General features: G+C 34.7%; 2 protein-coding genes across 3 annotated transcripts; both read left to right on the plus strand.

The window, feature by feature from the left end:
- On the plus strand, positions 1 to 4158 carry LOC109014534 (vacuolar-processing enzyme-like). The gene is made up of 9 exons (XM_018997032.2): positions 1 to 359; positions 1136 to 1300; positions 1386 to 1542; positions 1756 to 1841; positions 1930 to 2129; positions 2544 to 2592; positions 2899 to 3108; positions 3346 to 3552; positions 3770 to 4158. The coding sequence occupies exons 1-9, from the start codon at positions 132 to 134 to the stop codon at positions 3950 to 3952; spliced, it is 1485 nt and encodes a 494-aa protein (XP_018852577.1). The 5' UTR covers positions 1 to 131; the 3' UTR covers positions 3953 to 4158.
- Positions 4159 to 5836: 1678 nt separating this feature from the next.
- LOC109014533 lies at positions 5837 to 13101 on the plus strand. Of its 2 annotated transcripts, none has more exons than XM_018997030.2 (7): positions 5837 to 6043; positions 6126 to 6266; positions 6361 to 6606; positions 7704 to 8124; positions 10143 to 10521; positions 12370 to 12447; positions 12880 to 13101. In XM_018997030.2, the coding sequence occupies exons 4-7, from the start codon at positions 7727 to 7729 to the stop codon at positions 12928 to 12930; spliced, it is 906 nt and encodes a 301-aa protein (XP_018852575.2). In that variant the 5' UTR covers positions 5837 to 6043; positions 6126 to 6266; positions 6361 to 6606; positions 7704 to 7726; the 3' UTR covers positions 12931 to 13101. The 2 variants fall into 2 exon arrangements, with proteins under 2 accessions (XP_018852575.2, XP_018852576.2); XM_018997031.2 differs by having other exon boundaries at positions 5843 to 6043; positions 6361 to 6849.
- Positions 13102 to 15035: the final 1934 nt, after the last annotated feature.

Here is a 15035-nt window from a genome sequence, read left to right on the forward strand (position 1 = left end):
ATATTTTCCTTGTTGTCCTTAATTAATTGGAATTGACTAAAGTCAAAGCAACCACCAACCAATGAAACATGGAAATCACCCGCTCTCTGTTTAAAGCCGCTTCACTAGTCTGAAATCCACTGCTCGATGCCATGAATCGCATATCCTCCATCGTCGTCGTCCTCCTCCTCCTTGGCCTCTACGGTTCGGCTGCGGCCAGGAGGTACCCAACTGAAGACCATCTCCGATTGCCCTCAGAAGCCTCTAGATTCTTCGACAGAGTCAGCGGTGTTGTTGATGATGATGATGACGACACATCAGGGACCAGATGGGCAGTACTGATTGCCGGCTCTAGTGGCTACTGGAATTACAGGCATCAGGTTAGTTTAATTTCCATTTTTTAATTATTTCTCTTTCTTGATTGGTGTATGTTTCTTGACTTGTATTTCGCAATTATCTAACTTGTTTCCTTTTCTTAATTTTATTTTCGGTTGTCTATGAATTGTGTCTTGAGATTTTATTGCTCTTGTTTCTTATTATTGGTTTGGGATTTAAGAAACTTCAATTTGGTTTCCGAAAAAGTGAGGTTAACCGGAGATTGATTTTTAACTCTCACTTTGTACTGTTCTTATGGTGTCTAAAAGCACCAAAAATTAACCTTCTAGTTACTATAACGCCTTGTTTATTTTCTCCGATTTCAAATTGTTGGAATTTCTTTATTATTTTCAGTTTTGCGCTTTATTTTGTATCCACTAGTTGTACATATTAAGATATGGTCTAGAGTGGTAAAATTCTATGGGAATTTCAGTTATTTGTCTCACTGTGGATGATATCCCAATTAAATCTTATTACCTTGTAATTGGGCTATGGAGTAATAATATTGGTGAATGAACGAAGATAATACAAGATGGAGAAAGAGGATTAACAAGAAAATCATGTGCTTTGCAGCATATATAGTTCTGTTGACTAGTTTAACGAGTTACTATTGCTTGAGTGAAGTATTTTGTTATTGGTTTTTCTTGCAGTGTATGTCTTGGACATACTCATGTTTTATTTAGAGCTTAGCAAGAAATAATAATCTCTTGTTTATAATTTGATCTTATTGTTTTATTGAGTTTGCTAATGGGCGCTTTTTTTTTCTCATTTTTCTTCCCAGGCTGATATTTGTCATGCATACCAGATCTTAAGGAAAGATGGTTTGAAAGATGAGAACATTATTGTTTTCATGTATGATGACATTGCTTTAAATGAAGAGAATCCAAAGCCTGGAGTTATCATTAACAGCCCGAACGGCTCTGATGTGTACAAAGGAGTGCCAAAGGTTGGGTTTCTTTTCTTAAGGCTTTAAAATACTGGTGATTCTGTAAGTCGTAATTATCCCCCTCATGTGGATTTTGTTATGTTAGGATTATACTGGGGAAGATGTTACTGTTGGCAACTTTTTCGCTGTTATCCTTGGAAATAGAACTGCTCTTACTGGGGGCAGTGGGAAGGTTGTTGATAGTGGTCCCAATGATCATATCTTCATATACTATAGTGATCATGGGGGTCCTGGTGTGCTTGGTTAGTATCCCTCTAGCATTGTGTTTCTTCTAGTATTATGTACCTTGCTTTTGTTTGCATTCATCAGATGACTTACTTTTGTGTTACTTTCCTTTTGCTGGTTCCATGACTTCATCAGTATTAGTTTATAAAAGTTGTTCAGAATTCTAATTTTGAAAGACTTGACCAATTAATGAATTTAATACTCTCTTATCCATATTATAATTTTTTTAGGGATGCCTACTTATCCTTATCTCTATGCTGACGATCTGATAAAAGTCTTGAAGAAGAAGCATGCTTCTGGGACCTATAAAAGTTTGGTACGTAATTGATTCAACTATGATTTCCTTGATGCATACTATGTTCCGGTGGGAACTTAAATTTTAGGTTAACTATGTAAAATTATAGGTATTTTATCTAGAAGCTTGTGAGTCCGGAAGCATTTTTGAGGGTCTTCTTCCAGAAGGTTTGAACATCTATGCAACTACAGCATCAAATGCAGAAGAGAGTAGTTGGGGAACTTATTGCCCTGGAGAGGATCCCAGTCCTCCCCCTGAATATGAAACTTGTTTGGGTGATTTGTATAGCGTTGCTTGGATGGAAGACAGGTATGCTCAGCATTCCTCATAGTATAAGGGAAACAAAGCAGCTTGATAATGTCAGGTTCTTGTCAGTTATACCATGATTAGTTTCCTTTAGATACATGTGCAATTATCTTTGCATTGGTGTCAATTTACTTGGCTAAGCAGATTTTGTACGTGCACAACCACCTAAAAATGAGAATTTCATAAAATATAAAATTTGCATGGTAATTGGATGTTTGCTGAAATCTGTAGCCTCTCTTTTTCATTGGTCTATATGTATCACAAGATGCAGCTTTCCTCTCTAGTTATTTTGATTTTTTTATCTGATCACTGTTGTTGTGCTCTTATTACAAAGAACAATATTTTAGTTGCATAAAAATGTTTTTGTTCACGATATAATTTCTTTTACAAGTCTTAACAGTTTGAGTTTGTGACCAGTGACATTAGCAATCTGCGGACTGAAACCTTGCAGCAGCAGTATGAACTGGTAAGAACCAATTGCATTGTTATAGACTGTTACTGGGGCTAGGAGAAGGGGGAAGAGAGATTGAGAGAAACCACTGTCACTTCTACTAATATTTCTCTCAGAGTTGATGTTTATTACCATTTAAATATTTTATTCTAATTTGAGTCTTGGTGGGCCTGAATTTCTTTCACGTGAGCAATGGGTGTAAATACAAGAACAAAAAATATGTGTTTCAAGGGTCTGTTGTATTGAAAGTGTCTAGTTGCTGTCCTTGCTCTTATCAAGTGCTGATAGCATTTATTGGGTTCATTATTCTGGCATTCACAGGTTAAAAGTAGGACTGCAAATGGAAATTCTGCATATGGCTCTCATGTCATGCAATATGGTGATACAAATCTTAACAATGACCACCTTTACCTGTATATTGGTACAAATCCTACAAATGTTAACCTTACTAATGTAAATGAGAATTACTTGAGGCCATCTACAAAAGCTATCAACCAACGAGATGCTGATCTCATCCATTTTTGGGATAAGGTTTGTTTCCCAACTCCTATGCCTTTTGAAATTTATCTGTTGTTTTACCCTTAACTCCTAGTAATGCAAGTGGCTTTTTGAACATGGGTCATCAGATGTAACCTTTGTAGTTTCTATCTTGATGTCAAATTATCATGCTTTCGTTGGAAATATAAAGAGCTCTCCATTATATAGTGGTAACACGTCAACATTTTTTGTTTGGAAGCTTTCATTCTTTAATGGGTAGCTCTTTGGCAGTTCCGCAAGGCTCCAGAAGGCTCTCCTAGGAAAGTTGAAGCCCAAAAGCAGTTTGTTGAAGCAATGTCGCATAGAATGCATATAGATGACAGTGTGAAACTTACTGGGAAGCTCCTATTTGGAATTGAGAAAGGTCCTGTGGTTCTCAATATTGTTCGACCTGCTGGGCAACCACTTGTTGATGACTGGGGTTGCCTTAAGACACTGGTAATATTACCAATTTCCAGCCTCTTGCTCAGTTCTGTAAACACTGTCTTATTTTGTTTCATTTATTCTAACAAAAAATAACCCAGATCACTAACCCCACATCTTGCTAAAAGGTTGGTACTCAAAAATCCCACATTTTTTTTCTTTAAATTTCGTCTAGATACTCCTGCTATATATGTATGGATTAAATGTGCATCCTGAACAATTACCTGTGTAGGTGAGGACTTTCGAGACACATTGCGGATCCCTCTCACAGTACGGGATGAAACACATGAGAGCCTTTGCAAACATTTGTAATGCCGGGATTCAGAAGGAGCAGATGGATGAAGCATCAGCTCAAGCTTGTGTCAGCATCCCTTCTTGGCCTTGGAGCTCTCTGCACAAGGGATTCAGTGCATGATTAAAGTTTAATGCACTGTCTTCGAAAGACCAGAGCTTGAAATGTGTTGATACATATACATATTCATAATCCTGTTGTATTTTGATAATAGTTCCTAAGATTGCTTCAGTGTAAATAGAATCAAGCAAGCTCCTATAAGATAGACTGCTCTGTACTAAGGGAAATGTTTAAAAATAATATGAAAGTGCTTGTACTACTTTTCTGAACCTGCTCCCCAACTAGAGCAACAATTGTAAGAGAAGCAGGGGCCAAAGCCAACAAAAAAGTGTAGAAGTCTCTTGGAAAAGCCAGAGTTAAAAAAACTAACTGCTACAATATAGAAAGAAAAATTCTATTCTTGAACAAGTGTGTATAGAGCACATCTAGTAATGTTCTTACATAATATAATTTGATTTAAAAGATAAATTTTAAAATTTGAATCTCATATATTAAATTTTATCATTTAAATAACGTGGACGATATGTCTATACACTGGTTTGACTTGTAGGGGTATAAATTTTAACCGAAAAATCGGCCCGAACCGGCCTAAACAAGAGTCCGGTCCAAAACCGATTTCTAAAATGCCAAAACCGGTCGGAATCGGACCCGGTTCTATAATTTTTAGGATCAGACTAGTTTACTATAATATATTTAAATAATGTTTTTTTAATATTATATATAATAATTTTTAATATTATATATAATATATAATAATATAAATTATAATTATATATAATACTATTTTTTTCTGACTCTCTTCTACCTTCTTGAATTCCGGTTAAATTCTTCTTGTTGTACTAATTACTACTCACTGCTTATTTTTCCTTAATCATCACAAACTATTGAGATTGCATATAAAATGTTGCACAAGAGTTAATAAACATATATGAAGCTATCAATTCTGGATGTCATAGACTATGAGCAAGTGTTCTAAAGGCACTAAGGGATATACTAAGGAGACGTTTGGATTCACAAGTCATCTCAATTTATCTCAACTCATCTCACTATTATTTATTACTATTCAACAACTTTAATTCACAAATCTCATTACTATTCACAACTCATCTCATTATTATTTACAATTCATCTCAATTCATCTCAAATCATCTTCAAATCCAAACGTCTCCTAAGGGCCAAGATTCAAACAATTTGGTCAACTCCATACTCACAAGACCTTATGGTTTGTTCCTATTTTATCAAAGAAGAATGGAAAAAAGAAAGAAAGAAAATTGATAATTATGGTTTATTTACGATATTTGAAAACTGTCTCAAAACCAACCATGGTTAGAATCTAAGTCCAAGAAAACACCATGGTTAGAACCACTGACCGTAGTTACCACCTATAGTTCCTTCCACACCCGATCCGCGTCATTCATACCCGCCCACGACAAAGTACTAATTAAATTTTTATCGTTAATTTCTACTGTGAGTTTTTAATTTTTTTATTATTATTATTTTTTATTTAATGATTCGGTAGGTATTTTTTAATAATATTATAATTTTTTTATTTTTTAAATATATTTAAATGTGTTAAAAAAATATATGTAAAAAAATATAAAAAAAAACACATTCTAAATACACTAGTTAGAGCTTTTAACGGTTGGAGTAGTATCGCTCTAAAAATAAACAAATTAACAAAAGGAAAAAAAAAAAAAAAAACAGACGACGTTAAGGGTTCTGTTAGTTCGATTGACGGCGTGATACTTGATTTTAGGGCCAACGAAAGCCATTAAAACGCCGTAACGGGATTTTACAAGAGACGGGGTTGACGGTTTAAGATAGGAGCTTAGGAGAGCCCTACGATCGTCAACGGAGGGTCAGGCTTGCTCACCCTTGGACGGTTCAAGTGTAACGGAGAGTGGGAGAAGGGGGTATATAAACTGGGTTTTGAAAGGGGGAGAGAGTATTTCGTTTTATCAGAAGAACAAGAAGGAAGAAGCTCTCTGAAGTTTTGCTCTTTTCTCTCTGATTTTCGCTACGGATTTTCTTTTTCCTTCTGTCGTGTTTTTAGATGCCAAAGAAGGTAATTCGGGAGAGAATTCATGAGAACTCTACTGAAAGTCTGAAGGAAGGTCGAGGATCTGAAGCTTGTGAAGAGGGAGGAAGAAGGAGGTTTGTAATTGAGCACAGGGTGGAATTTTATAGAGGTCTCGTGTATTTATTCTTCTGAGAATAACTCTCTTTTTTGGTGCAGATAACATTTGAAGAGCTTTGGACGGGGTTCCTTAGAAGGAATTCTAAGTGGATTCTGTTCTTATTTGCGTGGCTGATTGCGAAGATCGGGTTCGTTTCATTGAAGATTACAGAGAGACGGTCGAGAATTTCGAGTTCAGAGGTCTCCACTTCGAAGCAGACTTTGATTTCTTCTTGTTTTCATGGGATTTATCATCTGAGACGTTCTTTGTTTGTGTTCAATTTCTGTTTTGCAGATACATTTCGGATAGATTTGAGTGGTTTTTAGAAGAAATCTGGAACCTTTCTATAAACAATAAGGATAATATCTCTTTTAGAGATATTGGATTCTTGCATGGGAGTCCAAGGTTTGGGCTCTGAAATGTCACCGTTTTGTTGAATCCCGGTCATAGATTTGCATTTTTGTTAGTTTGAAGACTCGAGAGGAAGGCCCGTTTTCTGTGAATTCCCTGGGTGACAGTGGCAGAATCTGTGTGGTGCAGGTGAGAAATCATCATCTAATGAGAAGATCGAGGATTTCTGTGTGGCGGTTTTCAAGTTCAGCTTAGGAAATTTGATGTTGGTTCTTGAGGGGCTTTTATACGGTGAATCGGATTTGAATGCCTTCAACGAAGCATTGATTTCTTTGGTTCTTTGTATTCAGCGTGTCCAACTCTGGATTTTTTTTGGGAAAATAATTCCGATTTTGGACTTTTATCTTTTGAATCAGAGTTGATAATTCTCCGGTAATGACCATTTCCATGGCTTTCCTCTCTATCTTTCTCAACTCTTCTCTCTCTCTCTCTCTCTCTGCGACTATCGGATTGCATTGGGTTCCTCTTCTCTCTGAAAAAATCCCGAATTGAAGACTTTTCCTCCATCTATGGCCTTCTCCAGAAATTTCAGTTCTCCCAACCACTTGGCCTTATATGGGATTTATTTGGTCTTTTGTTGTTTCCTCCATATTTTTTTAGTGTTAGTCTACCCTTGAATTTTCTGCAATGGAAAGGAAAAGCCTTGTGGGTCAAAATTCCTCTATTTATCTGTGAAGCTTTTGCTAGGATCTCTCTTTTGACGGCGTCTGAATTGCGAAGGCCATTTCTGACCCGATGACCCTCTGTTTGGCTTCCGAAAAACCTGAGAAAAATAAAGGAGAGTATAATTCTTGTTCATCTTAATGTCCGGAAAATCCAACACTAGCCACTCCTTTGATTCTTCTGTAACCGATTTGAGGTTTCTAATCTTTCTCAAGACTTTCACGCATTTTCATAGTGACCGAAAAGAGCTTCAATTGAAAATCTCGCACTTGCTCTGTTTTTCGTTATCTCCAATTTCCTCATCACCCATTTCATATCTTCTATGTGATTCCCCCATCTCACCCCAAGGGCGAGATTTCCACCATTTTTTTCACAAATCCTGGACCGTCCGATGCGCATCTTCCACAATCTTCGCTCTTCCCTCGTTTTTTGTTTATTATTTATGGAGGTTGCTGGGTAGCCATTTCCAAATCCAATTTCTTCTTCTTTAATTGAACGTTACCCTTTTTTCATACATAGATTAACCTCAATAATTACTAATTATCTTCTATGGAATGGGACAGCTTTGTACGTTAACGTACAGAAGATGGATAAGGACTCTCTGTCTCTGAGGAGCAGCAATCTTACTAATAATGCGAACGCAATCCATACAAACGGTAGAGAGACAACCGGAACGGACGGAACCTCGTTGCTGAGACCAGCTGGTTCCGAGACCATCACACAAACGACGACGTCGTCGGAATTCGTGTTGCAGTGGGGGAACCGGAAGCGGCTCAGGTGCATGAAGGTCCAGGTCAAGGACAACGACCCGACCGCCCCGGCTCAAAGGACCACGGTTCGGGTGGACCGGCGGGTCGTGAGGGCCGATAAGGACTCGTTGAGTCAGCCCGGCGGTGGTAATCATGGTAATGGGTATTTGAATCTACGTCAGCGACACCCTTCCCCTCAGCCGCCGCCGCCGCCACCATCGCAGCGAATTCTCAGGTACTCTATACAACTCTCTCTCACTCTTGACTTTTCAATGCATGAACACGCATATAATTCTGTGATGTTTCCTGCGCGTGTGGCACACGCTACGCCGAGTCGCCCTGCTCTGCCTCGCCGGTGGGATGGGTGCTAGGCACTTTCATTGGCTGTCGAGTATATAACTTGTTGAAATCTAGATAAGTGACTCGTGGGCGTGCTTTTCAAACCTTTTCTGTAACACTGTCGAAATCCTGTTCGGATCGAATTGGAGGACCCGAAGAAAAGCATCGCCGCCGGATCTGTTGCATAGAGTTAGGAAAGTGGTAAAAAAAATGAATGATAAAATACTAATCCCAATCATCGACAGTGTTGTTTTAAGAGACTTTGAATCATAATGCCATAGAATTTTGTCAAAAAAAGATATTTGAGAATTTGAGACAAAATACAAACATTCATATATTTATGGAATGATATAATTCAATTCCCCCCCCCCTAGGATGGGCTCAATCATAAAGCACGCCAACTTGGACGGACTGTTTAGTGGTGACACAATTTAGGTCTCTAACGTGTGATTTCAGCTACGAACCGTCTTGTTTGGGGTAGTTAGTTTGGATGGACTAGTTTTTTAACCTCAATGCTACATTTTGGGCTGGATAATATCCATAAGGCTCGTTTAGTCATTTTCACCCGCTTTTGTTATTGGGATTACCTATCTAGATATTGGCTAATGAGTTCTTTTAAATTAAATTAAATAAGATTTTTATTTACTAATTGAGATAGCAAATATGAAAATTAAAGAAATATTAAGCAAATATTTAATTCATCTCTGTACCTTATAGCTTGTTGTGTGAACCTCATCTTTAGAAATCAGATAAGGTTGAGCTTTTGGAATCTTCAGCTGCCTTTATTTTCTTCTTTGAGTGTGACTTTGGTTTTATCACAACTGGACATCTTTATCATTTTCTTTCTTGCTTGTACTTGATTTTGCCTAGTGTTATTATGTATGGTCAAAGACTCAAATATTGTTGATGATAAGTCTAATAGTCTTGTGCTCTGTTGCTTCTCTTGCGTGGAAATGATTCTGTTCTATCCTGTCTTCTCCTTTAGGTCCTAATTATAATTGAGACTTTCTAGTTTCTAGCATTTAATGCTCGAAGATCAAATTTGAAAGATTTTTTTTAATAAATAAACACATCATTTAGGCATCATTTAATTTAAAATTAAATAAGATGAGATTAAAATTAAAAATTAAATAAAATATTATTAAAATATATTTATTTAATATTATATTTATTTTAATATTTAAAAAAATTAAATTGTTAATTTTATTATATGTAAAAATTTTAAAAATTATAATAATAAAATAAAATGAATTTAAAAGAATTATAAAAACAAATGAAATGATATTATTTTATTATTATTTTTTATTTTTTTACTATTATTCCCCTATCTTATGACCTCGACATAATCCTATGATTAACAATTATTTTTCGTGTTTTTCTTTTTTGCATTCATTACTAATTAGAGATCATATTCGGGCAAAGTAGAAGTATTCTAAGCAGTCTTTAGGTTTCCAATTAGGCACTTACACGTAGGACAGCTTTAGTCTTTTATTGTTTTCTTACCCGCACCTGATCACATCTCCACTGCATCTGATCCACTATGCCCAACATCGCCTCATGACCTGGACTCGTTGGAAACGTGTAACGGTCAGTTCCGATTCCACGCGTCCTTCCAAAATCTCATTTTTCCATCATCTAATCCATTTCTAGCCGTCAGATGAAATACGATTAAGAATACCGGTCCACCTCCATTCCGCATCACTGTCCACTTTTCAATAACACCACCAAAAAGTTCACTCTCAAATCCAACGGCTTAAAACCTACGGGAAAACCAGGCGTGCCCATCTTATCTTAACCACTCCCTTTCTTAACACCCGACGCGATTATGCCTGCTTCCCTTTGCTTGCCCGCACCAATCTAGATCGTCCGAAGGTCAATTTCGTAATTGTTGTTGGTTCTTTGTGTTGCTAATAGGAACTCGGAGGCATCAGGTGCGATGAGAGGACAGAGCAACGGAGTCGCGAGGGGAATTGCGTCGCCCGACAGGGGTGGTGCCCACGATAAGAGAGGGAATCAGGCCAATAACCATAGCATCAACCTTCACCACCACCACCATCACAACAATCACAATGAGAATAACAAGTCTGCGGCGTCGTCGGAGACTGCGCACGACAGCAAGAAGGGCGGCGGATCGTCGTCCGGGAGCGGCGAGGCGATACCCCCGGTGTGGCCACCGAAATTCGTCATTGCTTTGACTAACAAGGAGAAAGAGGAAGATTTCATGGCCATTAAGGGGTCCAAACTGCCTCAAAGACCCAAGAAGCGAGCAAAATTCATCCAGCGCACCCTCAATGTAAGCTTCAATTTTCTCCTCTCTCTCTCTTTTTTATTAAATTATTAATAAAAACATATATTTTTTAATCACACCGAGAAAAAGTCAAGATTCAACGCTTGGAGCACAAGGCAAAAGGTTCCGTCGATTGCAAGGCCATTTTCCTTTTTTAACGAGCGTCTTTTGGTAGTATAGGATGCGGTTTTTGAGGAGTTTGTTTTGATGTTTTATTCAGGAAGATAAGTCCATTTTTTTTTAGTCTTGGATCTGCTTTGCTTAATATTCTTTGCTCTCGGAAAAGCAGAGAAAGTTTGTGAGGGGACAAGATCCTCGCATGAAAAACTGGGATGCGAACACGTGTCTCTTAGTCCCATGATGCGTACCCAATAGTGATACCGAAAGTTTAGATCATTCGAGTCAGACAAATTAGGTTTACAAAAACAAAAAAAATATATATATATATATAAAATAATTATTTTTTCGTCTTATTGTAAATTTTGCACACTTTTTTTTATATATTTAATAGTTTCGTAAAAAAATTATTTTTTAATAAAAAAACTTCATTTTTTTAAGTAAGAGTATGCTAGACTTGTCCTAAGACTAACTATATTTTTTGTTTTTTAATTTAAAAATTAGAGTATTGAAGTTTAAGAAATCTTGCACGATAAATATTAGTCAAGATGATATTAATTTTATGATTATTTAATAATTATTTCTAAGTAATTAGAAAATTATTAAATATTTGAAGCTATAGATATAAAATGTTATGTTCGGTGAGATGGAAACCTACACGTGTCGGTAAATTCTGATAACACCCGGTCATCACTGGCCCAACAGTGGAATAGAGGACCGGGATAGACGGTGCATAGCGGGCCAGGTGTACGGTTACAATATAATTGAATTTTATATTACAAGTTGATGGAAATTGTATTGTCATTTTGGTTGAGTGTGGCCGACATTAAAAGACATCGACCAAGGAGCCAGTGGGGCCCTTTCTTGTCCATTTTCGTAGAAAAACCCTTTTTATCTTTGAGGATATATTTGGTATTGTGCAGACCCTTTAATTAATCATGTGGTTGCAGAATTGTTTTCCAAGTTGGACCACACTAGCTAGCTAGTGGACAAGTGGAAGAGGCGCATGATTGCCTTTTTTTTATTCACGTTATCTCTGTTTATTATTATTTTCTTTCACCTCTGTTCAATTTAGTGTACAGGAAGAGCTGTCTTTTGTTTGTTTTGTTAGGCTAAAAAATTAAAAATGGCAAGAGCAAATAATTAGAGTGTATTTAAAAAAAAAAATAAAGATGCATCGAATTAAAATAGAAATACAACGCCTTGCTTGTTTTCACAATCTTTATCTTTTTATCTTATTTAATTATTATAATTTTTTTAAATTTTCATATAAAATAAAATAAATAATTTAAATTTTTCAAATTTTAAAATAAAAATAATATTAAAAATATATATTTTAAAAATATCTTATTTCAATTTATCTTATCTCATTTATCTATTCTTATCTTATGTGTGAAAACAAATAAGGCCCGTAGAAGGTGAGGTGCTCATAAAATACTATTACTTGTCCAATAATTGTCGGATTATTTAATTGTATGCTACTAATGAGTTCCATGTTTTGCCCCCTCAAAGTTATCATTAATGTGAAACTACTTCCATGTCGATTGATAATCACTTCCATGTCGATTGAGTTTCTTTTCCCTTGAAATAAAAGCTGAGAATTTGGAAGTCAGTCCCGTAGCTGAAGCGTGAGGAAGAAGTTTTATTTATTTATTTATGGTTTCTCTATAATGAAAGGGTGCAAGATATCTTACATGGCATCTCATTCTGTTTTGTTTGGTGCAATTTGCTTCACAGTTGGTTAGCCCAGGAGCATGGTTGTGTGATCTGACTCTGGAACGATACGAGGTCAGGGAGAAGAAGATATCTAAGAAGGTACCATTTCTTTTATTTATTCAACCTTATTTTGCTTTTCTACAGAAACTCATTTGAATTTTTAGGTCTCGTTTGTTTTCACAATCATTCTCATCTCATTTAATCATTATAATTTTTTAAAATTTTCATGCAAAATAAAATAAACAATTCAACTTTTTTAAATTTTAAAACAAAAATAATATTAAAAAATATATATTCTAACAATATTTTATTTAACTTTTATCTCCAACTCATCTCATCTGTAAAAACGGTCGAGGCCTTAGTTTCATTCTTTTAATAGAGGAGTTTACAAAGTGGACTCATGTGCAAACCAAATTTGAATTTATTCACTTGCTATTCAATCTGTACAGAATTTAAATTTGAATGACAAAAGATCAAGACTTTTAGAAAGAAAACAATATCATCTAAAAGGGTTGGCTTTATTTGGTGCAGAGACCAAGAGGGTTAAAGGCGATGGGCAACATGGATTCTGACTCTGAGTAGAAGATAAATTCTCCTTTGGGAAATGAGCATTGTTGTGGTAGGATTGTGCGAGGAAGATAGTGTTTAATATGATGAGAAATATGTAAGAAAAGAAAAATGTAAGAACTGTGTGAATCATCTTCACCTTTCACTTGTTGAAGGAATGAAAAGAATTTAATTATTTATTCCTTTTATTCTTGACTTCTATCTTTTTCCTAATTATTTTTCTTGTTTTGGTTGGGTTGCAAATGATAAAGTTGGAACGAAGCTTACATTGGCCTTTGCCTTCAATTTTGTCTAAAGATAAAATAAATTGAATTTTAGAATATTTTCAAGTATTATTTAATGATATTTAAACAGCTTGATATAATAATAAATATTGTATGGTTTATTATATGTATCTATTAGTTAAGTTTTTTGAGAATAGTTATCTCATCTTATTATTTGTTGCAAAACATTTCTTGTCAAGAGTCTGTGCACTCATGGATTAACTTCCGGTACCAATATTAAAAAAAAATAAAATTATCTCATCTTATTTCAAGATGGTCTAATGCAAAAGGAAAGACACATATCAAATGCTCATAAGAAGCTTACTTTATTTGAAAATCTTGTACATAAAGTATAAAATGAATGATTTTGTTGTGGGTGGCCTTTTTTTTTTTTTTACATTCTTTATGGTTGGCACATGGCCAGGTCCACATGAAACTTTTTATTTTTCTACTTTTATCGCACATCAAACTTAATAGAAAGGGAGCCGCTATAGCCACCGAAGAAATTTCTACCGACTGTAAATTTTTTTAAAAAATATATAAAAAAATAAAAACCACAACAAATATAAATATATAAGAACTGATGCATATATAAATAAATTATATAAAATAAAACAATAAATTAATATAATTTTATAGGATCTATTAGATCTACGTTATAATAAAAATAATTTTACAATTTGATATACAACATCAAATTACATTAATTTATAAATTTATTTTTATATAATCACTTTGAGACTAAATAATTTTTTTTTTATAATAGAAATTGGTCTCTACTTAGATGTTATTATTTTAGTATGAGTGCTGCTACACTCACCCCTCCCAGTTACAGCTGTGAGCTATTGTTAGTTATAAAGTTTTATTTTATTTTTTTAGTATTTTTTAATATTTTTTTAAAAAATAAAAAATATTATAATATTATTAAAAAATATTTTTTTAATCATTACGTAAAAAAAAATTAAATAAATAAAGCGATAAAGATGAGCGGTAAAATAGAAAAGAAATAGTAGTATTATCCTTTTAGTATATTTTACACGTTAGGCTCGAGTAGGACCCACACGAACAATTTCTCATAAATAACTTATAGAATAGACGACCAAGGTCTTGAAATATAAAATAAGCAAAACTTTGAATCTCCTGATTTTCAAACTTTATGCCCTTTAATTACTTTTTTGTCTGGTCCCATACGCCGAGAAAAGTTTGCAAACCGCGTTTCTTTCCCAAAAAGAATTGAGTTTCGTTAGGTATAATTATTTTTATATATTTTATTAATGTGATTAGTTAAAATAATTATTTTATATTAAAAAAAATTATACAACCAATTATATTAATAAAATACATAAAAAATACATAAAAATAAATACACAAAATTTTTTTAAAAACAATTGTTAAGCAAATTAGAGTGCCACATCAAAAGCTTGCCCAACAAATTTTTTTTTTTTTTTTTTTCGTGGTCCTATCAGTTGCCTGACTGAATCTTCATCACGACTTTTTAGTGAGCGGGGGATACCAATACGGCAATACCTTCAAATCCTAACGCAGCTCAAGGAACAAATAAAAAGCAACCGCCCAAAATAGTCTACATGTCATATGATGTTTCAAAAATTGAATCAATCTTATAATTGTAATATCGTAGAATTATCATAAATATAATTTTTATTTAATAAAATATGTTGAATCTAATCATTACACTCTTATATTCCGCTCGCTTAAATATTACATTATCTTTTCTAAATTCTTAACATTCTCACCTTTCGATATAGGTAGTACGACTCAAAGTAGCACATAAGGAGAAGTTTGGACAGTGAATTGAGATATTTTGTTAAAAAATTTGTGACATTAGATAATAAGAAA

The sequence above is a fragment of the Juglans regia genome, chromosome 6 (genome assembly GCF_001411555.2).
Source record: "Juglans regia cultivar Chandler chromosome 6, Walnut 2.0, whole genome shotgun sequence".
Taxonomy (NCBI): Eukaryota; Viridiplantae; Streptophyta; class Magnoliopsida; order Fagales; family Juglandaceae; genus Juglans; species Juglans regia.

Excerpts from the sequence above, each read along its gene's own strand:
- LOC109014534 (XM_018997032.2), top strand. The coding sequence starts at position 132 with ATGAATCGCATATCCTCCATCGTCGTCGTCCTCCTCCTCCTTGGCCTC. Across the intron at positions 1,301-1,385 it reads TGTACAAAGGAGTGCCAAAG|GATTATACTGGGGAAGATGT; the intron begins GTTGGGTTTCTT and ends TTGTTATGTTAG. Across the intron at positions 1,842-1,929 it reads CTGGGACCTATAAAAGTTTG|GTATTTTATCTAGAAGCTTG; the intron begins GTACGTAATTGA and ends GTAAAATTATAG.
- LOC109014533 (XM_018997030.2), top strand. The coding sequence starts at position 7,727 with ATGGATAAGGACTCTCTGTCTCTGAGGAGCAGCAATCTTACTAATAAT. Across the intron at positions 10,522-12,369 it reads TCATCCAGCGCACCCTCAAT|TTGGTTAGCCCAGGAGCATG; the intron begins GTAAGCTTCAAT and ends TTTGCTTCACAG. Across the intron at positions 12,448-12,879 it reads AGAAGAAGATATCTAAGAAG|AGACCAAGAGGGTTAAAGGC; the intron begins GTACCATTTCTT and ends TATTTGGTGCAG.